Genomic DNA, 26,658 nt, shown 5'->3' with positions numbered 1-26,658 from the left:
ACCCGGGAGCTCGCACTCTTTCTGCTGGTCCTGGTGCTTGTGCCGATCCCCCCCCCCCCCCGCGCCCCACGTCACGGGCGGAGCGACTGCTGGCCCCCCGCCACGCCGGACGGAGATCCCAGGCCAGCGCCACCCCGGTTCCCCCGCGAACGCCAGACAGCCAGAGGCAAGGCTGGGGCTCCGCGTTTCCCGCTTCTGTTCGACCTGGGTTAGGTGAGGGTCTCCCCTTCTTCCTCCACGGAACCCCGACCTTCCCTTTGCTCTGGTGAGCTGATGAGGGAGAGAATAGATACAGCTATTCAACCTGCGAGAGAGAAAAACAAACAAACAAACAAACAAACAAACAAACAAACAAACCCAAAGCTATGGAAGGCTGAGGGGTGAGAATTGCTGAGGAGGACCGCACTAGAGCAGTTTTCTTTTGATAAAACACCTCTCAAAGATTAGTAGAGACAGGCGGGAAGTAGCCTACAATCTCAGGTCTCTAAGGTGGAGGTGGTGGGGTTGGTTCCCTGAGTTCAGCCGAACAGTGAGTTCTGGAAACACTAGACTTTGTCTCAAAAACGAAATAAAGAAGCAAAAACACGAGCTATCCAATCATGAGTTTTGTATGTGTGTGTGTGTGTGTGTGTGTGTGTGTGTGTGTGTGTGTGTGTATTTCATTCAACTGAGAAAAAAGAAAAATAATTTTATATGGAGATCTTACTCAATGAATGGATGATGCTAAGGAAGAAATGCCCTGACCTTGTTTAAATGGTGAGGAAGGTTACTATTCAGACTATTGCAGAAGCAGAGAAAAACAGACTGCTTAGATCTAGCACAGACGGCGGCTGGGGGTTGTAGCCAGGGAAACGGTGGCCGGAGTGGGTGGGAAGTTCTTAAGAGCAGATGTCAAGGGCACTAAACAGACTGTACGGAATTCTCCCCGAAAACCAGCCCGAGACTTTGACAACAGAGAGGAGGCATGAGGAACTTGATGTGCGACAAAAGGGAGAGGGAGTTCTCCACGGAGTAATTCAGGGCAGGAGGCTAATGCCAGAGACAGGTGGGGCTACCGGCCAGGCCTAGCCAAAAAGGGGCTCAGGGGAGCGTAACTAAAAGTTGGTCAATGATGGATCTGTGGGATGCTAAAACCACAAAGAGGAGCAGAGTTTGAAGAGATTTTTAAAAACAACCCGTGTACCAAAATAGATGAAATAAATAAATACGTGGTGTAAAGAGCTTCCTGATAGACGTGGCTGAGTTCATGTCCTAGCATAATAAACTCTGAGGCTTGACATTATGGCTTCTTTTTCGAAGCTTTTTTTTTTTTCTTCTTCTTCTGTTTTTGAGAAAGGACCTGTCTACATAGTCCTGGAACTCACTATGTGAGTTGGCTTTTGATGAGGCAGGTCTTGAACTCACAGAGATCCTCCTGCCTCTGCCTCTGGAGTGCTGGGATTAAATGTGTGCACCTCTGTATCTAGTCACCGTGCCTAGCTGAAGAAAACAACATTCTTAATAATAATAATAATAATAAAAGTTATACGGGGTATGTCTGTGTGTAGGTTTGTCGACAAAAGTGCAGGTGCTTTGAGAGGCCAGAAGAAAAAGGTGTTGGGTCCCCTAGAGCTGGAGTTACAGGTGGTTGTGATCTGTCTGATGTGAGAGCTGGCAAGCAACTCTAGTCCTCCGCAAGATCAGTAAGCATTCTTAACTGACTAATCAATTTTTTCCAGCCCCATGAAGACAGTCTTTTTATGTTTTAATTGATTTTATTTTTGAGACAGGGTTTCACTTTATAGCCCTGAGTAGCCTAGAGCTCACAGAGATCCATTTACCTCTTCCTCCTAGGTGCTGGGATTAAGGTGTACATCACCACATTGTGATCATCTTTAAAACTAAAAAGTATTTTACATGTACACAGTATCTACATCCTAACTACTTGTTGTAGTCCAAGAATAGCCACACAAACCACTCAGATACCAGTCTCGGCTAGATAGTGATAGTCTGTTGAAGGCCTGTTCTAGGCTGAGCATGATTAAGGCCACCGGACTCCGGAGCCTGTGAGCCTGGTCTGCTCCTTAAGGCAGACTTTTTAGTAAGAAAAACTGCAACTAAGTAACAACCAGGTAACAAAACAGTAACCAGGTGTCGGAAACAAACTGCAACTAAATAACAATGATGACCCGCAGCATTACTTTGACTAGCTAGACAAAGCGTTTCTAACTGACCTTTAATTTGATTGGTTCTGCAGCTGGGAGAAAGTAACAACCTATACAAGGTTTGAGAAATGAAACCATAGAGACATAATCATTGGGCCACTGAGCCAGAAAACTTGAATTTAATTTCACCTAACAAGACTGAGACTGAAAACAAAATGGCTACAATTGTGTTATGCTGAAGGCTGAACCAGGGCTCAACATGCTGAAGTCTGTGAAAGTTGCTTTCTGTTAGTAAACACTTTGTAGATATAATTGTTTGAGGTATTGAAGTGGGGAGACTTCTGGATTACCCCAAGTGGACTCTGTGTTTGAAAGGGACAGAGGAAGGCTTGCCCCCGAATGAGGACATGTGACCATAGTTAAAAGCTGACGTGACATGGCTAGAAGTCATGCAATGCTACCCACCATTGTAAGACAGAAAAGGCAAGGAGAAAATTCTCTCTTAGAGCTTTTACTAGACATGTGGCCCTGTCAGCAAGTTGGTGCTGGCCTTTTGACCTCCAGAACTGTAAGGGTGTGAATTTCTGCTGTTTTGAGCTGTCAAGTTTTTAGTGATTTTCCACAGAAAAGCAGTTGATAGTTCGGATGACTCGGAGTGAGGTTTGAGCCCCGAGGCTTCTCATTGTTAATGTCCTTGTGCCAGGCACTACTCTAATTTCTTTATATGTGTGGAGTACTGAGTTAACCATGGAGAGTCCACTAGGCAATCGAAAGAGGGTAGCCAGAAACATAATCATCACTGCCAAAGAGCATATCTAAAAGAGAGGCTTGCCAGGGCCTGAGCCTGGTACACTCCATCTTTTGGTAACTCATAGGGCTCTAAGAGAGAAAACGAGCCAGTAAGGAGGAAACCAGGTCAAGTCTGAGAGCGAAACTGAGGAGAACGCGAGGTGAATGCTTGGCAGAAGGGGAGAGAGCTAAAGCCTCCTGCGTTCTAGGGAGAATAAGGCAGAGAGGTAGCAGAATCGGCCGCTTCATTTAGCAGCACCGGGGTGCAGACCTGTAACCCCAGCTCTTCAGAAGGGGTGACAGCAATTCAAGGTTACCTTGGCTACATACTGAGTTGGAGACCAGCCTGGACTACAGGAGACCGAGCAAAGCAACAACAACAACAAAGGGTTATGCTGGAAACCGCCGCTGCGGTTGCTTGATGGAAATAACTCCATCAGAGTCACTTTTAGATAATGTGAAATGAAAGTGTCTGCAGAGTCTAGGCGACTTCTCGAAGGAATGTTGATGGTAGCAGGGTATGGGCTGCAGCTGGGGGGTGGTCTGGCCGATGCTGCAGCTCGCATTTGTTTGGTGGCCATGGAGAGACGGAGATGCTAGCAGGAGCCATGACACTAGAATCCCTAACTGTCCTACAAGACCGGGACTAACTACAATTCCCGCTAGGCTTTGCGCGGGACGTCCGGCGCGCAGGCGCAGGCCTCTGGCTTCTCCTTCCAAGTCCGGGCGGTCGCCTCCCGACGCCGAAGGGAACGGTTTCTTCTTAAAGGAGAAACAGCGGCGGCGCGCGCGGTGGGCCCCGGTCCTCCCGCTGCTCCCGGAGCGTGCAGGCGGGACTGGAAGGCGCAGGCGCAGTCTGGGCTAAGGCGGGTTGGGGCGCGCAGGTAAGACCCCGGCGTGGGCTGGCCGGGCGCCCTGGCAGTCCTGGGTGGGCCTCCCCCGCCGGGGAGGCAGTGCGAAGGCCGAGGCGCGGGCGCGCGCGGACCCCGCCGCCCCCTGGACAAGGAGGGCAAGTTTCTGGTCGAGGTCTCTTACCCCTGCCTGCCACCCCTGGTCCCCCTAGTGCCCGCCCCGACTCTAAAGAAGGGGTGGCCGGATCCTGGAGCCGCGAGTGCCGCACAGGCAGTGTGGTCCGGTCCCCACTCAGCGCAGACGGCGCGGGGGCTGTGTGTGCCCGGGACGCCCCGACGACACCGCGTTCCCCGAGCAGGCCCGGGCGCGCATGGCCTCGCCGGTGGCAGACGCATCCCGCCGGCGGCGGGAGAAGCGCCGGCAACTGGACGCGCGCCGGAGCAAGTGCCGCATCCGCCTGGGCGGCCACATGGAGCAGTGGTGCCTCCTCAAGGAGCGGCTGGGCTTCTCCCTGCACTCGCAGCTCGCCAAGTTCCTGCTGGACCGGTTAGGAAGCCGGGAGGGACTGGGACGGGCGCCCAGGCAGAGCCCCCTGGCCCACTCCTGCAGCCTCGGGTTTCTCGCTCGGGCAGGGTGGGCCTGCTCCTCCCCTCGCCGCTCCAGCGAATGACCGGTCTGTGGGGTTGGTCGCTTAAGTGGGAACGGAGGGTGGCTCGCTTCCTAGGCTCCGTGCTGACTGACCCCACACTCTTCTCTGGCAGGTACACTTCTTCCGGCTGTGTCCTCTGTGCAGGTAGGTAAAAGAGGGCAACAGGTTGTGGCGGCTCCAGAAAGTTATGCCTCAGAAGAACTGGATCCCAAACCCTTAGTGTGTTTGGGAAGAAGACAAGCCCGAAATAGCCTGGTGCAGGGAGCTTTGTCTCCGGACCTTGGTGTGTGTGTATGTGTGTGTATGTATCTTAAAAACAAAACAACAATAGCAAAAAACAAACCGTGCGGTCTAGGCTTAAAACAAAAACTCCCCAGAGGCTGGAGCAATGGCTGGGTGGTTAAGAGCTCTTGAAGACCCAAGTTCCATTTCCTAGCACCCATGGCGGGGGCTCACAACTTCATGCAGCTCCAGCTGCAGGGAGATACAAAACCTCTGGTTTTTTGGAGCACCTGCACTCCCATGCATATACCCATCCACAGATACATAAAGCTAATTAAAAACAAAATATTTTTAAAAGAATGCTTAAAAAAAAAAAAAAAAACAACCCTGATTGTCCACATCTGGACTGAGGTTGCCCATGGGTTTAGAGGGGTAGGATGGTCTGAGTGGCTTTCGGGGTGAAAGGGGTTTCCAGCCCTGCATGACTGCCTCATCTTACCTCCAGGTCCAGAGCGTGTGCCCCGAAAGGGTCTGCAGTACCTGGTGCTCCTGTCTCATACGCACAGCCGGGAGTGCAGCCTAGTGCCTGGGCTCCGCGCGCCTGGAGGCGGGGATGGGGAGCTTGTGTGGGAGTGCTCAGCGGGCCACACGTTCTCCTGGGAACCTTCTTTGATTCCTACACCCTCAGAGGTGCCTAAGCAGGCCCCCCTTACACACACTACTGAGAGAACCTGGTGCCCAGAGGCCAGGAGGAAGCAGGAGCCTGAAGGTGAGCGGGGAAAGAAAGAGAAAAGCTTCCCAGTCTTCTCTAGCTCACTTTATAAAAATGATCCTTTTATCTGTTATTTGCTTTTGGCTGCGATAAGGTCTCGGGTAGCCAAGTAGCCTGGTCCTGCCTCTGCTTCCCAAGTACCAGAGTTACTAATAATGATCCTTTTATGACGGCAAGGAAATACATCTTCATATGCATTGCTAGGTATAGGAAGGAAAACTGTAGAGCGATGGTACACTACCTTTGACAGAAACTGGAAACGAGGTTCAAAATCTGTAAAATGTACTACCAAGCAAAGTGGGTTGCCCTTGGGAAGAAACCGTCCTCAGTCTTTGAGTACAGGCCTGCCTCCTTTTCTTATGACCTGCTTGCGTCAGCAGGTTTGGAGTGCGAGCAGCATGAGAGGACTCAAGAAACCAGGCTGTCCAGGTGAGGATGGGAGTTGAGGGATAGGACAGACCTGCCCAGGTAGTGGGGGTGAGGGTGGCAGTTTCTCAGGCTTGTCTTTCTTGAGCTTGCAGGGGAATAGAATCCCCACTGGAGACCTTCCCACCCCCAGGAGAGGAACAGGATGCAGAAGAGGAGGAGGAGGAGGACGAGGAGGAAGAGGAAGAAGAAGAGCTGCTCAGTGATGCCAGCCCGTGGACCTACAGCTCTTCCCCAGATGAGCCAGTTGGGATTGAGGGAGGATGCTAAACAGATTGAGAAAGGGAGGAAGCAGCTGGCCTTGTAATTCAGAGATGTGCCAGCCGGAGGGGTAGTTTTGCTGCAGGGTGGGCAGGGCAGATGCCCTGGGGAAAGGGAACTGTAGGCTTTGAATTGGGAGATGTGGAAAAGGGATGAAGTCAGGCCCTGGGAGGCTGAGAGCAGGAGAGCATGCTGTAGGAGTTGGGGCTTTTCTCTATCGGAGTTAGGGCTTGGTTAGGGGTAACTGATTGCCCAGAGGGATAATGCCCTCCTCCTCCCACTTCTCTCTCCAGCAGTGACCCAGATGTCCCTAGGCCACCTCCATCCCCTATTCCCCACACACCAAAGGAGGGAGAGGTCCCCCCAGTTCCTGCAACTCTCCCCACTCCATGTGCTGTTCACGCTTCTCCGGGGTCCACAGCTGCGCTGACGTCAGATGCCGAGGTGCAGCTGGAGCTCGGCAGGACCCCTCAGGCAGCTGCAGAGCTGCAAATGACAGAGTCTCTGGGCAGGTAACCTGATGGCTGAGACAGGGCAGGGGTGCCCTGGGATGTGGTACCCTTGAGGCCCTTGGCTCCTTCTTTGCTACCCATAGCCCTGGGAGTCAGGCCCAGTCTGCTCCGAACCCGACCTGGGATGAGGACACTGACCAGATTGGGCTCAGGAGAATTAGGTAGGACTGGGGAGACGGGGCTCTGGGGAGGGTCAGGAGTGAGGCCGAGTAGGCAGGAGTCCTGCTCCTATTCTCCCCCACTAGGAAAGCTGCCAAAAGAGAGCTGATACCCTGCGATTTCCCTGGCTGTGGAAGGATCTTCTCCAACCGGCAGTATTTGAATGTGAGGGACTCAGGGTGAGGCCTGTGTGGCCACTGGGATTGGGGAGGAAGCTGGGGTGTAAATAAAGCTCAGTTGTAGGGCAGTGGTCTAGCATATGCAGTGCAGCACACACAGCCTTTGGTGGAGAGGGAAAGGCCGTGCCTCACAGGTAGTAAGGGCCTCTGGCCCCACGTGTAGGGAGGGCCAGGGGGACGGCGAACTGTAGGTGGACAGGATGGACCCGAGAAGGGCATCAGTGGATCAGACGCGAGTCCTGTGTGGGAGACTGCAGCAGCCGCTGTAGTTAACTGTGGAAACACAGGATTAGAATGCAGGAGGCAGCACCCAGGATCCAGGGTGTGACTAGATCATATACGAAGGACCAGCTCCCTGGGAAGCTCAGGTCTAAGCACCATCTGCCAGGTGGGGGGTGTAGCTCAGTGGGAGAGCACTTACCCACCACATGCCCAGTCCTCCTGGATCAGCACCCCAAACCGAAAAAAAGAGAAAACAGGAAAACAGCAAAGGAAACCAAAATACCTGAAAGAACCCTTTTCCCTCGACAGTGCTCTACTTTGAGAGCCTATGAGGCCTGTGTATTTCCAAAGCAGATTTAGGAGAGAACCACACATTGGCATGTATAAATAGCAGTAGTAAGATACTGCGGCACATGCCAGTGTGGGTCACCATGTTCACATAAATTACATTCTGCCCCCGACAGACACGGTTGGATAAGCCACAAGTGTCACTTGGAGTGGCATTTTGTATAGGGAACTCTGCAGACATTGCAGTGATGGTGTGCAAGGAAGTGAGGGGGTGGGCATCCGGGGGCACAGGTGAGGCCAGACGATGATGGGACTGTGGCGGGGAGACGAGGGTGGAGGAGGAGCCTGCCTGCTCACCCGGCTCCTGTCAGTCTCCCTGGGAAGGCAGCCATCCGTTTGCCTCCTCTCTCTCGTTCCCCGCTCCGTAGCACCATAAGAAGTACCAGCACATCCACCAGAAGTCATTCTGCTGCCCCGAGCCGGCCTGTGGGAAGTCCTTCAACTTTAAAAAGCACCTGAAGGAGCATGTCAAACTACACAGCGGTGAGTGCTGGATCCCCTTCAGCTGCCCTGGGCAGGGCTTGAACCCCTGAGTCCCTGTGTGCCTTACAAGGCCTTGCCTGCTTGAGATTGTCACTAGGTTCTGGGTAACCCGACCCTAATGAAATGTCTACTCTAGTCATTTAGGGTCATGAAGAGATGGGAAAGCAGGGGTGTGTGTGGAGAGCAGGAAGGACACGATGCTGCTGTGGTAAAAAGCATCCCTGCAGCAGGACCTGGGTGAAGTGAGGGCTGGAGAGCAGCACGTGTGGGAAGCAGCTGCGTGTTCTAGGAATGGAGAGGAGGCCAAGACCACAGTGAGGATGGTGTGGCTTCTACTTTGAGAGGAGACCATTGTGAGTTCTGACGTGGAGAGATAGCCGACTTTCCGAGATGGCTGTAGCTGCTATGAGGAGAGTCAGGGACTGTAGAGTAGAGCTGAGTGCACACTGATGGTGATGGCTTGGTTTGCCAGCTATAGTTGGTGAGCAGGGGTTGAGGCTCTTATGTGGGGATGGATAAGCCACAGGTGGGACTGGCAGGGAGAGAGAGTGACTCAGAAGACTCAAGTCTGGGCAGCTGGGTAAAAGGTAATGAGTCCCTAAAAGCAAGGAAGAGGCCAGAGGTAGGACTCTGGGTTAATACATGTTTATTAGATGTCAGGATGTGAGTATGGGGTTTATAGAGTGAGCAGGAATCTGTCATTAGCATGTGAGTAGTGTTTGGAGCCATGGGGCTGGAGTGTGCCTACACAGGAAGACAGGGAGAGAGGTTTGATGGGGTACATCTTCCCTCAGAAGGTCGGCCTGGGGGAAAGAGGAAAGCAAAGAAAGTAGCACTTGAGGAGGCAGGCGAATGCAGGAACTGCTCTGGGAAGGAGGGAGGACAGGTGGACAAGAGCTGCAGGCCAAGGAAGGAAGGGGGACCAGATAACAAGCAGCGTGACAAGAGCTTTGCTGTGGGGGTGACAGCCAGAGCAGAGTGGGTTCAAGCAGAGCTGAGGAGGTTGGAGATGCTGCAGTTCTGTGCAGATGAGCAGAGGGGTAAGGTTTTAGATGGAAGGCTAAAAGCTGATGGTGCAGAGTGGGAAAGGAGGGCTCGCTGACAACAGGGCAGGTGGAGACTTTGATGAGAAGAGGTGAGTTCTGACAGGCAAGGTGGAAGCATCCATATTTTCATATATACGGGCAGGGGGTACTAGTTAACTGGTAGTTTGGGGGAATAAAGGTTGTGGTACTGGGAGTGCTGGAGAGAGCAGATGCTCTTCAGGATTCTGAACAGTGGGCATGGCAGAGCCTGTCAATGGCAGGAAAGACCACGGAAAAGGTTGAGTGCACACGTCCCTCTTCAAGCAGGCCAGGGGCTAGGTTTGGCCCGAGTTGGGCTTTTACCAAGCAAGTACTGCTAAGGGACATGACAGGTTGGGAATGTGAGAGATGGTCATAAAGTCAACTGTGAAAAATGGAGCCAAGAGGGGCAGAGAGCTCTGAAAAGGTAGTAGGGATGATGGATCATCCTGGAATCATCAGACTGTCATGTGAGGACAAGGCAGAAGGTCCTGGTTGGAGTCAGGATGCTTAAAATGTTTGAGGCAGCCCAGTACTTGGTAATGATGTCTGAGCAGAGTTAGGGGGATAAAGTGATGAGACGAGCACGGTGCTGCTCAATGCAGCAGAAGTGGCCGGCAGGTGCAGAAGACTTGAAGCCAGAGCTTGTGGTGTAAGTGGGAGTGATGGAGATGAAGTCTGAAGATGAATTATATGGTGGCCAGGTCTTCAGAGAGCTGCTGACAGTCTGAAGGGCACCGTGAGAAGCAAGACTGTTTCTGCTGTAGGCCTTTAGGTTTAGTGGCATGGGAGACAAACCACAGCAGGCTGAGAACTGTTGTAATGATGATAGCAAGTGTTGTTGGAACTAGCAGGGTCAGAAGGACAGAAGACTGGCCACTTGCACACATGGCCCTCGGGGTGGCAGGTGGAGCATGCACCTGGATGGAGGTGCATATCCTTGGGGCTGGACTGAAACCCCAACTTCTGGCCCCAGGCTTATGTGTGGCTGCTACTTGGTACTTCTTATGCATACAAGGCTCCAGCTTTCCATTCACAAAGACCCAGCCCAAGGCCCCAGATAGGGCAAGTATGCCTGCATCCTAGGAGCTCAGCAGTTGGAGCTAGGGACTAAGGAGTGACAAGAATACAGACTTAGATGCCCCATTCTCTATCTCACTCTGTTTTAGGACCAACCAGGTACTGGAGGTCTAGATGCTTATTTGGACCCAAGACCCCAGAGCCCCAGTACTGACACCTTCTGTTGGGGATGGTGGGCCAAAGCCTGAAGTCAGATGACTGAGTGTCCCTTGTGTGCCTACAGACACCCGAGACTACATCTGTGAGTTCTGTGCTCGTTCTTTCCGCACTAGCAGCAACCTTGTCATCCACAGACGAATCCACACAGGAGAGAAGCCCCTACAGTGAGTGCCGGGGCCATGGCGGGAGCTGGTTTCTGGCAGCCAGGCGGTGGGCGGCAGAACCCCCAGGGAGGTGAAGGTGGACCAAGGCTCCTTCCTGTCTCTGGCTCCAGGTGTGAGATATGTGGGTTTACTTGCCGCCAGAAGGCCTCGCTGAACTGGCACCGACGCAAGCACGCAGAGACTGCCGCCGCCCTGCGGTTCCCCTGTGAATTCTGTGGCAAACGCTTTGAGAAGCCAGACAGTGTGGCAGCTCACCGCAGCAAAAGCCACCCAGCCCTTCTCCCAGCACAGGAGGCGCCTGGCTCTTTGGGACCTAGTCTCAGCATCTCTGCTCCTGAGCCCCTGCAAACTCCTGAGGGGGCTAGCCTCTGTACCTCTTCTGACTCTAATCCTGCCCCCTCCACAGCCATCTCTTCACCTGGGGTGCTAGACCTCAGAGACACAGAGAAAAGTCAGATGGTGGTGTCCAGGAACTAGGGTATTTGAATGCAGTTGAGGGTGGGGCATGACTTGGCTCCAGATACCTAGCTTTAGCCTTCAAGGAAACAATAAATAGTATTTTACACAAGTGTGGGCAGAGCATATGCTTTTGTGCTACAGATGTAAGAATCTGAGAGTGTTTGTGGGTGCCAGAATGTAGCAGAAGCTGACCCCACTCACAGGCTTCTTTCTAGACGCACTTTGCAGACTTTCCCTGAATATAACATCTGCCTTGGCCTAGGGGAAGGAGACCTAGACCAGGAGGCAGATGACCCCGTCCTGTCTAGCATTTGCTTCTGGCAGTGCCCCAGAGTAGATGGCCTGCTGTATCTTTCTTTCCTTCCTTCCTTCTTTAGAGGGCACCAGATCTCATTTTAGATGGTTATGAGCCACCATGTGGTTGCTGGGAATTGAATTCAGGACCTTTGGAAGTATAGCCAGTTCTCTAAATCTCTGAGCCATTTCTCCAGCCCTTTCTAATTTGGTTCAGGCTCAAAGAAGTGGAGCCAGTTGACAATGGAATGACACTACTGAAACCATGAGCCAAAATAAACCTGTAAGTTGATTTTCTTAGGTATTTGTCACAGCAATGAAAAACCACCACCAAACGGGATGAGAACTTGGAAATCGTTTTGACAAAGGGGCTCTTGGTGTCACAAACAAGCAAGTAACAATTTCACCAGCTATAAGCAGTCATTGACCAGTTCCAGGCTTATATTCTGCCCTTGCCCAGAACTTCAGGGAACATGTTCTGTCATGTTCTCTCAGGCTTTGTAGCTTCATCTGGAAATATTTTGTTTCACACGGGATCACTGGGCTTTATGGACCCACACAGTCTTGGGCAGCATCCCAAAGTGAACATTTCCTACCTGGCTAGAGAAAGCTGTTCTAAGAGTCATTTATTGAAAAAAAAAAATTAACTTCTTTGTGTATGCACATGTATCACAGTACATATGTGTATACAAGGGACCAAATTCAGTTGCCCGCTGAACCATCTTGGTGGGTCCTAAGAGGCATCTTGTCAAAGGACATGGACGGCCAGGCTAAGGACTCTGCCTACTTTAGTATAGGCTGGTTACCTCTGCAAGGGAGTAACTTGCCACAGATCTTGGTCCTTTAATGAGGCCAGCCTTTCCACTGCCTGTATGTTACCTCTGCAACTACTTGTCTCAAGAGACCTCACCAACCAAATGTGTTGCTTGAAAAGACAGTAAAGATAGATCAGGCCCATCCCAACAACAGAGAGTAGAACGGCAGTAGCAGAACTCACAACACCTGGTCTGTCTTGGTAGGGTGTGGTGTTGGTTCTCTTGACTCCTAGTATTCAGAGTTGGGGGATACAAGGATGAATAATGGAAGAGCTGATGAGGATGTCTGTCCAGAGACAAGGCAAGCTAGGTGAACAGCTAGCAACAATACAAAAGCAACAGGTCTGGCTTCCCAAACCATCTGAGCTGCCCTTTTCCTCTGGACTGACCCAGCCATCTCATGGAGCCATCTTAGCACGTCTCCTGAAATGGAGATACTAAGAGCCCTGGTTTCTCCTGTTCTCTTGGCCCTGGGAGGCTGAGGGGGGGACCTATTGTCACCTCAGTGACCACAGTGGTAGTGGCTGCCATTGCAGCTGCTTGAGCACGTCTGTGGGACCGCTGGTGCTGTGACAGGGACCGGCCATGGCTAAAAAATTTGCCACACTCCGTGCACTCTGCTGTCCGCTCACCTAGGTGTGTCTTTTTGTGTAGTGCAAGTTTGGAGGCAACACTGAAGGATTTGCCACACTCTGGGCACTTGTGTGGCTTATGGCCTGCATGGTTGCGCAAATGCACGTTGAGGTTGGAGATGCAGGTGAATCGCTTGCCGCACAGCTCACAGTGGTAGGGCTTTTCCCCGGTGTGTGTACGCAGGTGTTTGGTGAGGTCCGAGCGGTCTGTGAAGCCCCGGCCACACTCCGGGCATGGGAAGGGCCTCTCCCCTGTGTGACTGCGCTGGTGCACTACAAGATCGTATCGCTGTCCAAAGCCCTTGCCGCAAGTGTCACACACATGCGGCCGCTCACCCTGGTGGCTGCGCTGATGGCGCAGCAGCGTGGAGCTCTCGCTGAAGCAGCGTCCACAGTCGCTACACGCATATGGCTTCTCCCCAGTGTGCGTTCGCTTGTGCCGCACTAGTGTGGCACTCTCCAAGAAGCCCTTGCCGCACTCGGGGCACTTGAAAGGCTTCTCCCCAGAGTGCCTCTGCAGGTGGCGCGTGAGCGTGGAACTCTTGCTGAAGCTCTTTCCACACACGCCGCACTGGTGGGCCTCAGCGCCAGGGTCGCCGAGGCTGGGGACCACGTGGATGCGGGAATGGTTCCGCAGCCCAGCACTGCTATGGAAGGCCCGCGGGCACTGTGTACAGTGGTAGAGCGCGCTGGGGGAAGGGGCGGTGGCGGGGGTGGTCTCTGGGGGGTGCGCCCGTGCCAGGTGGAAGGGAAGAGCGCTCTGCCGAAAGGAGCGGGCGCACAGCGGGCAGCGGTCGGGCTTCTCAGGTGGGTGCTGGCGCAGCCGGTGCAGCAGCAGTGCAGGCACGTGAGGGAAGCGGCGGCCACAGAGGCGGCACGGGCAGTTGCGGCTGCGCCTTCGGTGTGTGCCCAGGTGCAGGTCCAGCAGGGTGCTCTGACTGAAGCTCTGGCCACACTCGGTGCAGATGTAGAGGGTCTGGCCAGCGTGGGTCCGCCTGTGTGCACGAAGGTCGGCGACTCCAGCACAGCGTTCACCACACTCGAGACAGCGGAAACGCTGGTCACCACCATGGGCGCATTGGTGCCTCAGCAGCACTGCACTGTACCGAAAGCTCTTGCTACACTCGCTGCAGGAATAAGGTCTTTCCCCAATCGCAGCCATGTCAGGCGCTGCCAACATGGTGTCGCCTTTTCCAGTCAATAATTTGTAGTTTTAAGGCCTGGAAAGGCTGTGGCTTTGAAAACTGCTCTGCAGATTCCTGGGTTTCTGCTCTCAAGGGCATATGTCCCGGCTGTTCCAAAGGCCGGTTACAGCTGGGCTCATCACTGTGATCCCCGTAGGGACGTCACCCCAAGTTCAGGACTGGCTGCAACAACCTTGGCTGGGGACACAGAAAAGGCACCTTGAACTCTCTAGGTCTATATATTAGCTAGTCTAGCTCTCAAGAGAGGAAAGACACGAGTCCCAGAAATTCAGAGGGGTGTCTCTGTAGTGTCTGGAAAGGCAAGAGGGACAGAGCACACCTGTCCATGACACAGGCAGGGGATTCCAAGGTGTCTGTGTGTGTTTCTTCGCTAAAACTAGGAACCCTCAACATTGTTGGAGAAGCAAAGAAGTGCCTGCCCAGTACGCTGACGTGACTTAGACCCCTGGGGGAATTCTCATTACCTGACATTCCTCCTTGGCCATTTCCTAATGCATCCTTGGTGGGAGTCACCTATTCAACAAAATATAGGTCTGGCACACTTGCTGGGTAACATGGCTATACTGACCTAAGGACCGTACCTCATTATTGGGTGTCCTGGGCTGGTGTCAGATCCCAGGCCCTCAGGTAATAGTCACTAGAAAAGTCAACCAGAAGAAAGATCAGTCAGCCTCTGTTTTCATAGGCATGAGACATCATACACCCTCTAGTGAAGTGTGGTCGCAGATCCGCAAGGAAAAACCAAATAAAATGATCAATAGTCATGTTCTTGTAGGAAATGAAAATCCTAAATGCCCAGCATGCTGGCTTGGCTGAAGAACACATTGACTGGGCCTTGCTCTACCTTCTGTATGTAAGTGGAGCCAAGTGGATAAAACTTGTGGCCAACAGCAAGCCTGAGGTGTGAGGTCAGGATCTGCTGCTCCTCCATGCCGGGGGAAGGACCTCTAGGGATTATGTTCCTCCAGTGTCTTTTGTTATTCCGGAGGAAGAATGGACTTTCTTTCCTTCTTCTTTCTTTCCAGGCAGAGTCTATCTATGTAGCTCTGGCTGTCCTGGAACTTGATATGAAGTTTGAGGATGGCCTCAAACTCAGATATGTAGCTGCCTCTGCTTCCAGAGAGCTGGGATTAAGGCAAGCACCACCATGTTCATAGTCCTGCCTGTTGTCGAGTGCTGAGATTAAAAGGGTGCATCATCACACCCAGCCAGAGGAAGGTTTTGGGTTTTTTTTTTGTTTGTTTGTGATTGATCTTTTCAAGACAGGATTTCCTTGTGTAGCCTTGGCCGTCCTGGACTCACTTTGTAGACTAGGCTTGCCTTGAACTCACAGCAATCTACCTGCATCTGCCTCCCTGAGGACTGGGATTAAAAGCATGTGCCAGCACACCTGGCTGAGGAAGATATTTCTTAAATGGTTATTTTCAAATATCAAAACTGAGGGAGAATAGTGCCACCAGTCACCATTTGCTATTCACCTGTGATACCACTCCACTTTTTATGTATGTCTCCTCCCTCCCCAACCCCAACCTGAATTTTTTTAAACCATGCAAAGCAGAAGCACCTTTGCAGCTACAGATTAGACTTTAGGGTAGTTAACTCTGGATCCTTCAGGGAGAGCTTTGTTTCTATTTTTAATTTCATTTTAATATTTATGTTAAATGTATGCATGTGTTTGTGTAAGGATATATGCATGAGAGTGCAGGTGCCCACAGAGCCTAGAAGAGGGCATCACATCCTCTGGAACTAGAGTTACAGGCAGTTCTGAGCCACCTGAAGTGAGTGCTGGGAATTGAACGTGGACCTTATGTAAGAGCAGTTATGTACTCAACTGCTAAGCCAACTCTCCTGTCCCTTCATTTTATTTTTGAGCCAGGGTCTCATGTTGCCTTGGCTGGACTTGAACTCACAGAGAAGTGCCTGCCTCTATCTCCCACATGCTGGTCATTCAGGAAACAAAAATCCAGTGGCTGGTTTCAAATGTACAAGAGCAATGCTCTGACTCACCTGAGTTCTCTGGGAGCCTAGCACCTCTCAGCTTCTGGGAGCTCATCCTCTCCAGTGCTTCCCAGGAAACACGCCCAAGGAAAGTAACCCAAACACACAACACATATGTATGTACATATAAAAGGCAAATAAAATATTCCATCTCTTCCTATACAGACATAAGTGCAGGGTGCAAGCTTGCTTGGCTTTCCACATCTCTTCCTTACTTCATCCCATTACATGAGCAAAGAGGTCCATACCTAGGGTAGAAACCTAGAAAAAAACATATTATAATGCTTAGAACACTCAGAAATCATCCTGAGCATCACCAATCTGAGAGTGAGTCTTGAAGTATTCTATAACCAGTATGTTTTAAGGTAAAAGGGCAATTATGGGATAAGCAACAAGTCCTAACTGCTGAGTACTTTACTATTTTAGTATCTTTCAAGCATAACTTTATCAGAACTGCAAGTCAGTGTCAAAATTAATCACAATTTGGTACATTTATTTTCAGTCCATTGTGTGAATCCAGTCAGAATGGAATCTAGTCAGTTTCTCTCTGGGTATCTGTTCTGCCATACCAGTATTTCTTGGGTACGATAAGAGACACAATTCAGGAGTCATGGAGGATATCCATCTTGAAGACAGTTAAGAAACATTTGTTTGACCAAGTAAGAACAAAGCTGAGGGTAACTGCCCAGAGCTGTGCTTTCTAAGAGCTGCATGTAGTAACTAAACATTTGGAAGTGTTGTGAAGCTCAATGCACTTATTTACAAAGTTTTAGCATGAAAATGATAGCTATGCAACATATCTCATCAGCAATGTTTAGGGGTGGAGATGCACCAAGTTGTCTTCTAGTATGAACAAGGCACTGAGTGCAATCCCTAGCATTACTTTCACACAACACATTTTAAGCTTATAAATATGGTTAACATTTTATTCCTACTGGAACAATCATTCAAATGCCTTCTAAATCCTAGAACAACTTAGAGGAAGTATAGTCTCCCTCAGGCCCCTAAGAAGGCTGCTGCTGGAACAAAGTTGCTGAATTCATCTGACCATTAGAACCTCACTAAGCTCAGAGGGCTAGTCCATGATTCCTGAGGGACAGTCCCACTATACCTTTCAAAGGCTATCTCTCACTTTTCTGGAAAAGAGGCCCCTGTAATGCTCATGTTGGAGATCTTATTGGAATTTCGGGTGAAACTTGTGCAACACCTCCTCTCACTGCTGATGTCATATGCACCAATACCTGACTCCACATATTTGTGCGCATGTCCCCCTTTCATCCAGCAGTAGTTTGAGGTGGTGGCTATCCTTTATCTCCCCCACCCCCACGTAACCTGAGGGTCCCTGAAAGGCTTGTCTAGTTACATTGAAAGCACGCAAGTGTGTCTGGTGACAAGAAAGGTGGCTGGCCTCTCAATGTTCTTTAGGTCCCCAAGATTCAGCGTGTGTGTGCTACATTAATCTTAAGGCCCTGGCCAGAAAATGGAATTCAAATGAGGGGACAGGAGTGAGGGGTAGAAATGTGGACTATAGCTCTCCAGGGAAAGTAACTTTTCTGTTGGATTCTTCTAACCTCTCAGAAGCTGAGATACAGATGTCCCTCAGGTTCTGTGACCCCTGAAATCAGACAGGGCCAATTACCCATTCTTTCGGGATGGTATGTGAGTAGAAGGGCTTATGGCGAGTATGGCATATTTAAGAAGCCAGGAGGAAGAGGAGTTCTTGTTCCATGCCAAGAACCAAGTCTGACCATGACTCAAATACAAACTGAAAGTTTTGATTTCACAAAGACTGTGAAATCTGGGAAGTTTAGAGGTTAGTATGTAGGTAGGGAGAAAATACAGACTGCAAGAGCTTATCCTCTTGTTCCTCTAACAAATGGGCAAAACTGAAGTACAGAAAAGCTAGAAATCTTGGAACAGGAAAAACAGAATAGAAGGCACCCTCTCTGGACCTACCAATGATTTGGACACTAATATACTCTATGCTGTACGAAGTGATGTGTAATCATGTGTCAGTTAACAATGGGATGAGTCCTGAACATGTGGGCTTGTCATTGTGAATATCACAGAATTTACTTACACAGACTCAGTTAGGACATTACCAGGTGATTGAATCTTAAGGAATCACCACCATACAGATTAAAATGCCGTTTTGTGGAAAGTGACTGTGTTAGTGTTGTATCCATCTTTCTTCCTGTTCCAATCTCAACAAGTCCCTGACTTTACTATTAAGAGTGTACTTTCCTGAACTTCAAACTGTTCTCTAAGATTTTCTACATCAGAGTCCCTAGCAAAAACATCTTTACTTAACCTTGCTAAACAACCTGTTTTTCCCTTTCTGACTTTCTATGTCAGAGCCACTAGTAAAAACATCTTTAACCTTGCTAAACAATATATTTTTCCTAATTCTTTCTAAGGGTAGTGGTCATTGCTAACAATCTACATCTATAGGTTCTTTGGTGGTGGTTAAACATTAATCCAGCAACCATGCATGAAAGAGATCAAGCATTGCTATTCGTAGGTGCCAGATATACTGCCCAGCAAGGGGCTGGAAGCCCCCTTAGAGTTTTCATACAACTCATATATTGCAAGGGCTGTGGTGACCACAAAAGCAATAAGCAGAGCTCTGCTCCATAACAGCACGAAGTCCTCAGGACACGTAGTCCTTGGGGTTATGCCTCTCCAAGACAAATTCATCTTGATTGTGCTAACTGGTGAGCTGCATTCCATGAGTTCGAGAGCTGTTTTGCCTTCTCTCCTGCATGGCCCCGACATGAAACTCCCTGGAAAAGCACACACATGAAGATTCTGCAGTGTGATTAGAACTTACATGATTATGAAGACTTGGAGTGATGCAGTTGAAGAGCCCAAATCATCTTGTGTTATCTTGTAATAGCCATTTATCAACCACCTCTGCATCTGACCTAAGATTCTTGAGAAGGTGTCAGTTTAGGAGACTACTCCCTTCTACTCACTCAGAAGCTAAAGTATGTCACCAGATAGTATCTAAAACCTGTAGCATGGGCCGATAAGGCGGCTCAGTGATTTTACGAGAGCTTGCTGTTCTTGCAAAGGAACAAACTTTGATCAGTTCTCAACACCCACATACAGCGGCTCACAAGTGCCTGTAATTGCAGCTCCAGGGGACCTGATGCTTCTGACCTCCATGAGCCAGTGTACTCATGCACACACCCAAACACATACACATAAACAAGCCAAAACCAACCCTCCTACACCTTTATTTGCAGTTTTTTTCTCACCTGCTACCTTTACTTTAGGTCATATTTATTTTGGAGACAAGGTCTCATGTAGCTCCAAGCTACCTGGATTATGGGGGCTAATAACATGATACAGGATCTTGTTCCTTAGTTTTGTTTTTTCTTTTTTTAAACAAAACAAAACAAGAACAAAAAATTGTTACTCTCTCCTAAACACTACCTTCCTGCCTGCTCAGGCTCATCTTATGGCACCTCAGCATCGTGCTAGCACTCTGAGGCTGAGGTGGGAAAGCTGGTAGGGGTGATAAGTTTTCTTGGCTCTCTTTAATCACCTTAATAGTTATCTCTCACCTCTGTATCTAACAGCCTTTGTAACACCACGTAAAGCCTTTGGAAGACATTAACTTATACCATTAGCCTCTACTAACCTGAAAGCTAAGGCTATAATCACACAGAGACCTAAAACTTACAGTCGCTATCTTCCTTCATGCTGTAGCCTACCTACATCTCACATTACCTTTGGGGAGCTTCGTTTTATGTCGACAAACTTGCTTAGAGGAACCAGAAAAGCAAGCAACCAAACTCTGGTTCTTCCATGACTAAATAACTGTGTGACCTTGAGGAGCGAACTTGGCCGCCTGTACCAGCAGCCTGGGATAAGTCAATACAGGAAACCATGACAGTTTTCTATGAAAAGAGAAAGGTCAAGGCGGCCAGAAACCTGAGAACCGAAGTTGTGCGGCACTTGGCGATTTACGCTTCAGGACCCTCCTTATTTAGGCAGACCCTGAATCGGGGGCGGGGGGGGGGCTTAACTTACTGGCCGCGTCCTATCACATTACAGCCTGCCAGGTCTTTCTGGCTTGGCCCCAAGAATCCTTTCCCACCGCGCTGGCGCACGCGGGCCTTCCTTCGCCACAGGCGGGCCCGGCGCCCCCGAGAGACGCGGGACTGCAGGGCGCTGAGGCAACACGGCACAAAGCACCCACTTCCCCTGGTCTCCTGAGGCTGTCACTACAGGCCGGAGGCTGTCACCGCGCCGCGACCTGCTCCATCAGGCGGGCGACTTCGCGGGCCCAAGGCCGGACAGCACCAGCGGCCTGGAGTAGCCTGCGCAGGCGCACTGGCTCGCCGCGCCTGCGCAGCTCGCCGCCCTCCCGTCCGGGCATCTCGACCCCGGGTTGAGGGGGGACGGCGGCCGCCGAGGGCCGGGGTCCCGCCCGCCCTGCATTGAGGCCCTCAGCCACCTCACCAGTCGCCGAAGGGCCGCTCCGAGCTGCGCTCCCCTCAAAGCGCTGCGGATAGTGCTGTGCTCAGAGCGCGGAGGAAGGGGCGGGGCGGGGCGGAGCCAGCACGCTGATTGGTCCGCGCTCCCCGCAGGTCACCGGCCGCTGTGGCTGGTTGCAGGGGCACGGAGCCCGCGCAAGCGCACTATTGACCTGCCCTGGCGGAGGGCGGAGTTGGCATGGCAAGTCGACCTGGCGACGGTGTCACCTGTCAGGCCCAGCTTCCCCTTTCCGGTGTCCACGCGTGGACCCCTTTCTGCCATTCAGAGGAAAAGGCGTTGAGCCCAGTGCCACCTTGAGCCAGGTCAGGGTTGTAGCCGGTTACTCGAGGGAGACCAGTCGCTCTAATCGGTCACCAAGTTACTGTTCTCCTATATACAGTGAGGTCAGCCCGGATGTTCACTATCTTAATTTTCCCCGAGGATTAATGATTTGCCCAGGTGTACTGTTAGGGACAGCGGTAGTCCTGTTCAGCTGACCAGCTGCCTCCCGGGCTCAGGCCAGTGCTTCCAACCCTTCGGAGCAAGTCCAACCAGCGACTGCACGCAGCCTAGGGACGTGGCCCAGCTCGGAGCCGTAAACCTCCTAGGAGCACGGCTCGGTTGTTAGACTGTTTATTTCCCAATACCGCATAGCAAACCCAGCCCTCCGGAGGCGGACGCGGCAGGATCAGGAATTCAAAGTTATCCATTGCCTCCGCAATTCCTAGCCAGCATAGGTCTCAGGACCCTGTCCCGGTTAGTTTTGTCATTGTGATAGGATGTAAAATCACCCGAGAAGACAATCTCATGGAGGAATTATATGGATTGGGTTGACCCGTGGGCAAACCTGGGAGACATTTTAATAATTAGGTTAAGTGAGGTGGAAGGCCCACCCCAAATGTGGGAGGTGCCGTTGCACGGATTAGGTTCTGCACTGTTCTAAGTGTTGAGGTGCGACTGAAAGTAGGCGTAAAGCATCCATCATCCATTTGTTCCCTCTTCATGACTGCGGATGCGGGGAAACCAGCTGCCCTAAGTTCCTGCTGCAGTGCCTCCTCCGCAGGAAAGTACCTGGAGTTGTAAGCTAAAATAGGCTTGCTATAGTCAGTTGCTCTTTGCTGGGGTGTTTCACTACAGCAAGACATGAAACTACCTGTTCAGAAAGACCGTGTTGAAATAACAAAAGCATAAATCAAAAAGGTTTTTTTGTGCTCTTGTGTGTGACTTATTTTGTAACGACTTTACAATTGTGTACTTTTTAGATGACGACAGATCGAAATGCTACACAAAATGAAAATATGGCTTTGAGATTTGTATGTACGTGTGGGTTCAGTTTTCTGGTGGTTTTCAGGGCGTTTTCTTCTAGGTGCAGAGTGGAACCGGCACCACCTGGTTACATACGCTTGTGGTGACTCTGGTGAAAGGCAGCCATTACTGAGGTTTTAACTGTCATCCGCAGAACAGGTAGGCTTCGTTTTCAGACAGGGTCTCACACGATGTAGCCCTGGCTGGTCTGGAACTTGGTATGAAGACTGTGGTAGCTCCATACTCACAAAGATCCACCTGCCTCTTCCCCCTCCCACCCCACTGTTGGGACTAAAGGTGTGACCACTATGCCCTGCAATTAAGGTAGGTATTATTTGATGATTAAAGGCATTTCCACACATCAGCCCAAATCCAGACATTGCCAGCTGGGCTTTAGGCCCTCCATGCTGACTGGCAGCTGAGATACAAAGGACGCAAACCCCAGGTTTCTACTTTCCTCTCAATTTTCATAATAGAAGTAACTACATCTTGTCTATTATTATTTTTATCCTATCATGGAGTCTAGCCTCAAAACACAACCTCAGGGGTGTAAAGATAGCTCAGTGGGTAGAGGCTCTTGTGTACAAACCTCACAGCCTGAATTTGACTCCCAGATCTCACAAGTTATCAGTAGAGAATCAACTCCTGAGAGATGCTCTCTGATCTCCACACATACTGAAGTAGACACAAGCCTGCACACACACACACACACACACACACACACACACACACACACACAAACACACACCAAAATAAAAATTAAACAGAACCCCAGAGGTAAATTGCGAATGAAGGACGGTTACTCAGTGGAAAGTTGTCAAATGGCGACATTTTTATTGACACTCTGCTTAATTTATAGGGAATCCATGCAAGGTTTCTAAACCTATGACTTGAAAGGCATTCCATGCAAAGACACATTGCCAAATTAGGTGCTTTTCTAGGACTGTGTTGTAAGGATAAACAGAACTGGAAAACTTCATTTTGGTACACCTTGTCTCTTTCCAGTTACTACATTACCTGCCAATTTTCAAATGGAATGCAGAGCTGCAATCTGGCATTCAAGTTAAAAAAAATTGATATCTGACTTGTATAGGTGCTACCTTCCTGGAGACATATATTCCTCACCTTATGGTCACACCTTATTCATGTCAGCAGCTATATTTGAGCAACTATTTTCAAGAATGAAGCAGTTGAGTAAAATTAAAAGCAAAGTCTGATGAACACCTGAGAACTGGAACTATTTCACTGAACCAGCCATTTATGTATTAGGTCTTCAGATACCCCACTTGTGTTGTTTCCTTCACTATTTTTTTAAATAAAAAAATGCTTTAATTATTAGTGATTACAAACCTGGGACCTGCCCAATGATTTTAAAAGATACCCTGAACAGGGTGCTGCATAATTAGAATTACTGTGCAAAACTTTTTTTGCTTATGTATGCTAGCAGAGGTCATCAAACTATACATGAATATCCACTCCCCTTTTTGCCAGTACTTGGTATTACTGGGTGTTCCAAAATGATAGTTCATCTAATGTTAACTAGAGAAGATAAAAGGTTAGTTATCAGCTGTAGAGCATGCTGAGTGGAACAGGGCAATAGTTCTAGGAAGTGCAGTGGGTAAGGATTTTGGGAGAGTTAACAGATTATGGGATGCCTCTTGTCCACTAGGCTGAGAGGCGAACCCAGACCCTTACAAAAAAGCTCTATCACAGTGCTACAAGCTCAACTTCCCGTAAGCTCTTACTGGTGCCACAGCGTCTGCACATGGCTAGGTAATGGAATATAAATAGAACACCACAGGCCCTATCCCAACCCAGGAATGTGAGCATCCCTCAGTGGGAATGCAGAACCAGAGCCACCACGAGAGCCCCGGGAAGGCAGAAGGCTTGCTGTTACTACTGTGCAAGGGTGGAATGCAGTTTTATTCCTCATGTTACTATATCACTAAATATGGTTTCCATTTCAAAAGTTGTCTGCCTCCTGCTTCTGGTTCTTTCCCAGATAACCTCATAGTGGCTAACTGAGTTTTCCAGTGGTGGGAAGAACCAAGCACAGGAAATGAAATGTAATAATTTAGAGTTAGAACAGAAAGCCTGGGTTAACTAAGTCCTGAACTGCAGACCTCAGGTGTTTTTTTGTTTTTGTTTTTTTTTTTTGTTTTAGCATGAAGGTTTTAATCTCAAGTTATTAATGAAAAGATACACCAAAGTAGATTTTAGGAAATTAAAGAAGATAAGCAAGTAACAGCATTACAAATAACAAAACACTACAAATGAAATTATGAGCTCCCTGGAGTTACAGATAGTTGTAAGCTACCATGTGGGTTCTGGAAATTGAAGTTGGGTTCTCTCAAATAACAAATCAAGTTTTCAGGCTTGCAGAGCAATTCCTTTATCCACTGAGCCTCTCAGAAGCCCACACCTTTTATTTAATCTTTTATTTTCCTCACAACACACCCTAAACTATCTTCATTAAAAATCGGATATTTTGCTCAGGCCTCTAATCCCAGCACTTGGGAGGGTAGAGTTCCAGGACAACCAGAGTTACATAGTGAGACTCTGTCTTAATAAAATAAAAAAATCAAATCATAGTAGTTTTTCTTGGGCTAGAGAAATGGCACAATGGTTAAGAATACTTGCTCGGGCTGGAGAGACGGCACAGCGGTTAAGAGAGCTTGCTCCTCTTCCAAAAGACCCAAGTTCAGATCCCAGCACCCAGTGACGGCAGCTTGCAACCACTCTGAATCTCTTAGCTCCAGAGAGGAACCTCAAACGATATTCTGGCTTCCACAGACAACCCCCATCCTCCACATACACACATAAATAAAATAAATCTTAAAAAAAAAGAATACTTGCTCTTGCAGAGAACATGAATTTTGGTACCCACGTTATGGCTCACAACACCCATCACTCCAGTTCTAGGAGACCCAATGTCTCCTTTTAACCTCTGAGGGCACCAGATGGACTACATCCCCAATCCTTAAGTAGTTTTTCACAGGGTTAGAATGGACGGAGAGAGAGTTGAGAACTGGAACTTTTGGTACCTAATGTTTCCATCCAAACCAAATCCTACCAGGGTTTCTAGCACATAATGGTCCTGTCCCTAGCAAGACCCAGTCCCTTCTGCTCCATTGCAATACCTGTTTGAGAAAGCTCAGAGCTGCCAGGAGAATGTACTGTTTATTTAGGGCAACACCTGGGAATAACAGATTCCCAACGTCCTCTCATAGAGCACTTACTAAAAAGAGCTGACAATTTGGAATCTTCACTTGTCCCTTTCAGATAGTGTATGTATTTATTACTCTTTGGGGGTGCCCTTCTCAAGGAGCCATATATTTTTGCAAGGCAGTTATTAGGAAAGACAAGAGCTTTCATCTCCTAGTCTTGGAGAGACAAGGAAAAGATTCTTTGGTCTAACTTTAGTCAGGCTTCTGAGCCCTTTTCCAAGCCTACCTGTACACTATCTTGTAAAACCTAGTTTTAGCCAAGGCCTTTGTGAAGTCAGTTTACCAAGGCCACTATCCTGCATGTCAGGCTTCCCATTCTAGACACAAGCCTTCCAGCGCTGTCTTCAGCAAAAATCCAGTTTGGTTGGCTTAGCCAGCCCCCTTTATCCTTCTTTTCCTTCTTATCAGTTTTTCATCCACCGATCTTTGGCTATAAATTTCCCCTTATCTATACTCCAGTTGGAGTTCAATCCCTCCTCCACTGTACTGGCCCCTGTATCTAGCTGCATAATCACTTATACCAGCGATTCTCACCCTGCAGATTGCAACCCCTTTGATGCGTCACATATCAAATATCCTGCATTTCAGATATTTACATTAGATTCATACGTAGTAAAATTGCAGTTATGAAGTAGCAACGAAATAATTTTATGGTTGGGGAGTCACCACAACATGGGAAACTGTATTAAAGGGTCACGGCATCAGGAAGGTTGAGAACCAATTCTTTATAGTCTTCCTTATCGTTCTTCAACAAACCACGGAATACTTCTTAACACGAAGACTAACATAATTGCCAACTAGAAACACGCCGGCCTTATAGTATCAACAGTGACCAGCTCTGTAATTTCTCATTCACATCGCCCGTAAAACACCTAACGACCCCTACAAAAATAGGAATGCAGCTCTTGACTAAAAATCTTTTCTTCACCGCTTTACCAAACACGGACTGTGTTCGACAGAACCTCAGTGGGAAGAGAACTCGGCCCAGATGTGTGCTTCATCTCCAGGTCAAAGCCTGATTAGGTTCCAAGGCCCTCAGGTCTTTTTACCCCAAGCACCCCACCCTGCAGCTCTTCCCATGGCCTCGGTCCATCCTGCATAGCCATAGATGCAATGATGTCGTAGCAGCGACATCCAGACCACCTATTAATGGAACAGGGAGTGATACACTGGGCGAGGTTCGAGCCTCCTCGTTCCCATCTTGGAAAGTGAGCTAACAGGGAGGTCCTCAGCATTCACGACATAGCTGGCGCCCAGTGAGGCCAGCTACTTAGAGGGACAGATAGCGCCGGCTGCAGGTCTCGCCCACCTGTCCCGACTAGAGTCCGCAGGCTTACTTGAAGCCGAAAATTGGAAAAACGACTTTTGTTTTCATTAGCAAACCGCAAGCCCGAGAGAGCGGCAGCCGCCGAAAGCGGAAGTCCACAGCATCACTTCTGGCTTACGCCGGACAGCGACTGTCTACTGCCACGGCCCCTGAGCCGTAAAGCAAGATGGCCGCTCTCAGCTATGGCACTATTGCTAGCATTTCTCTAGTTAGGATGAACTATGGCTCTCCATCATCCTCTGTGGGTTTCCTCAGAATATCACACTCATGCATTCATTTCACTTAGCATTGGTTTTTGGGTGAATTGGAAGCTAAGAGAGGCGACGTTGGACACAGAGTGGCGCCATCTTGTACGGACACTGAAAGCTAGCACGCCGAGCGTTGCGTTTACATAGTGCAATGCTTGTCAGAGAGGAAGGGCGAGGA

The 26,658-nt window shown here is 49.6% G+C and overlaps 2 protein-coding genes across 13 annotated transcripts; one reads left to right on the top strand and one right to left on the bottom strand.

Annotated features, from left to right (window-relative positions):
• The first annotated feature begins 3,636 nt into the window (after window positions 1–3,636).
• On the top strand, window positions 3,637–11,053 carry Znf692 (zinc finger protein 692). Of its 5 annotated transcripts, none has more exons than XM_021643288.2 (12): window positions 3,637–3,817; window positions 4,144–4,331; window positions 4,547–4,578; window positions 5,162–5,425; window positions 5,809–5,857; window positions 5,950–6,096; window positions 6,409–6,627; window positions 6,711–6,788; window positions 6,873–6,951; window positions 7,904–8,018; window positions 10,386–10,485; window positions 10,596–11,053. In XM_021643288.2, exons 2-12 carry the CDS (start codon window positions 4,156–4,158, stop codon window positions 10,960–10,962), a joined length of 1,626 nt encoding a protein of 541 aa, XP_021498963.1. In that variant the 5' UTR covers window positions 3,637–3,817; window positions 4,144–4,155; the 3' UTR covers window positions 10,963–11,053. The 5 variants fall into 5 exon arrangements, with proteins under 5 accessions (XP_021498963.1, XP_060219644.1, XP_021498962.1 ...); XM_060363661.1 differs by having other exon boundaries at window positions 3,647–3,817; window positions 3,997–4,331; window positions 6,412–6,627; XM_021643287.2 differs by having other exon boundaries at window positions 3,647–3,817; window positions 3,997–4,331.
• A 461-nt stretch (window positions 11,054–11,514) lies between these two features.
• Znf672 (zinc finger protein 672) lies at window positions 11,515–20,508 on the bottom strand. Of its 8 annotated transcripts, none has more exons than XM_060363668.1 (4): window positions 20,359–20,508; window positions 15,898–16,149; window positions 14,459–14,527; window positions 11,515–14,067 (listed from the first exon to the last, which is right to left on the bottom strand). In XM_060363668.1, the coding sequence occupies exon 4, from the start codon at window positions 13,863–13,865 to the stop codon at window positions 12,465–12,467; it is 1,401 nt and encodes a 466-aa protein (XP_060219651.1). In that variant the 5' UTR covers window positions 13,866–14,067; window positions 14,459–14,527; window positions 15,898–16,149; window positions 20,359–20,508; the 3' UTR covers window positions 11,515–12,464. The 8 variants fall into 8 exon arrangements, with proteins under 8 accessions (XP_060219651.1, XP_021498937.1, XP_060219650.1 ...); XM_021643262.2 differs by having other exon boundaries at window positions 14,472–14,527; XM_060363667.1 differs by having other exon boundaries at window positions 14,459–16,149.
• Window positions 20,509–26,658: the final 6,150 nt, after the last annotated feature.

The sequence above is a fragment of the Meriones unguiculatus genome, chromosome 11 (genome assembly GCF_030254825.1).
Source record: "Meriones unguiculatus strain TT.TT164.6M chromosome 11, Bangor_MerUng_6.1, whole genome shotgun sequence".
In the NCBI taxonomy this organism is placed as follows: Eukaryota; Metazoa; Chordata; class Mammalia; order Rodentia; family Muridae; genus Meriones; species Meriones unguiculatus.
This window is presented reverse-complemented; position numbering and strand designations above follow the sequence as displayed.

Excerpts from the sequence above, each read along its gene's own strand:
- Znf692 (XM_021643288.2), top strand. The coding sequence starts at position 4,156 with ATGGCCTCGCCGGTGGCAGACGCATCCCGCCGGCGGCGGGAGAAGCGC. Across the intron at positions 6,097-6,408 it reads TACAGCTCTTCCCCAGATGA|CAGTGACCCAGATGTCCCTA; the intron begins GCCAGTTGGGAT and ends TTCTCTCTCCAG. Across the intron at positions 6,789-6,872 it reads ATTGGGCTCAGGAGAATTAG|GAAAGCTGCCAAAAGAGAGC; the intron begins GTAGGACTGGGG and ends CTCCCCCACTAG.
- Znf672 (XM_060363667.1), bottom strand. The coding sequence starts at position 13,865 with ATGTTGGCAGCGCCTGACATGGCTGCGATTGGGGAAAGACCTTATTCC.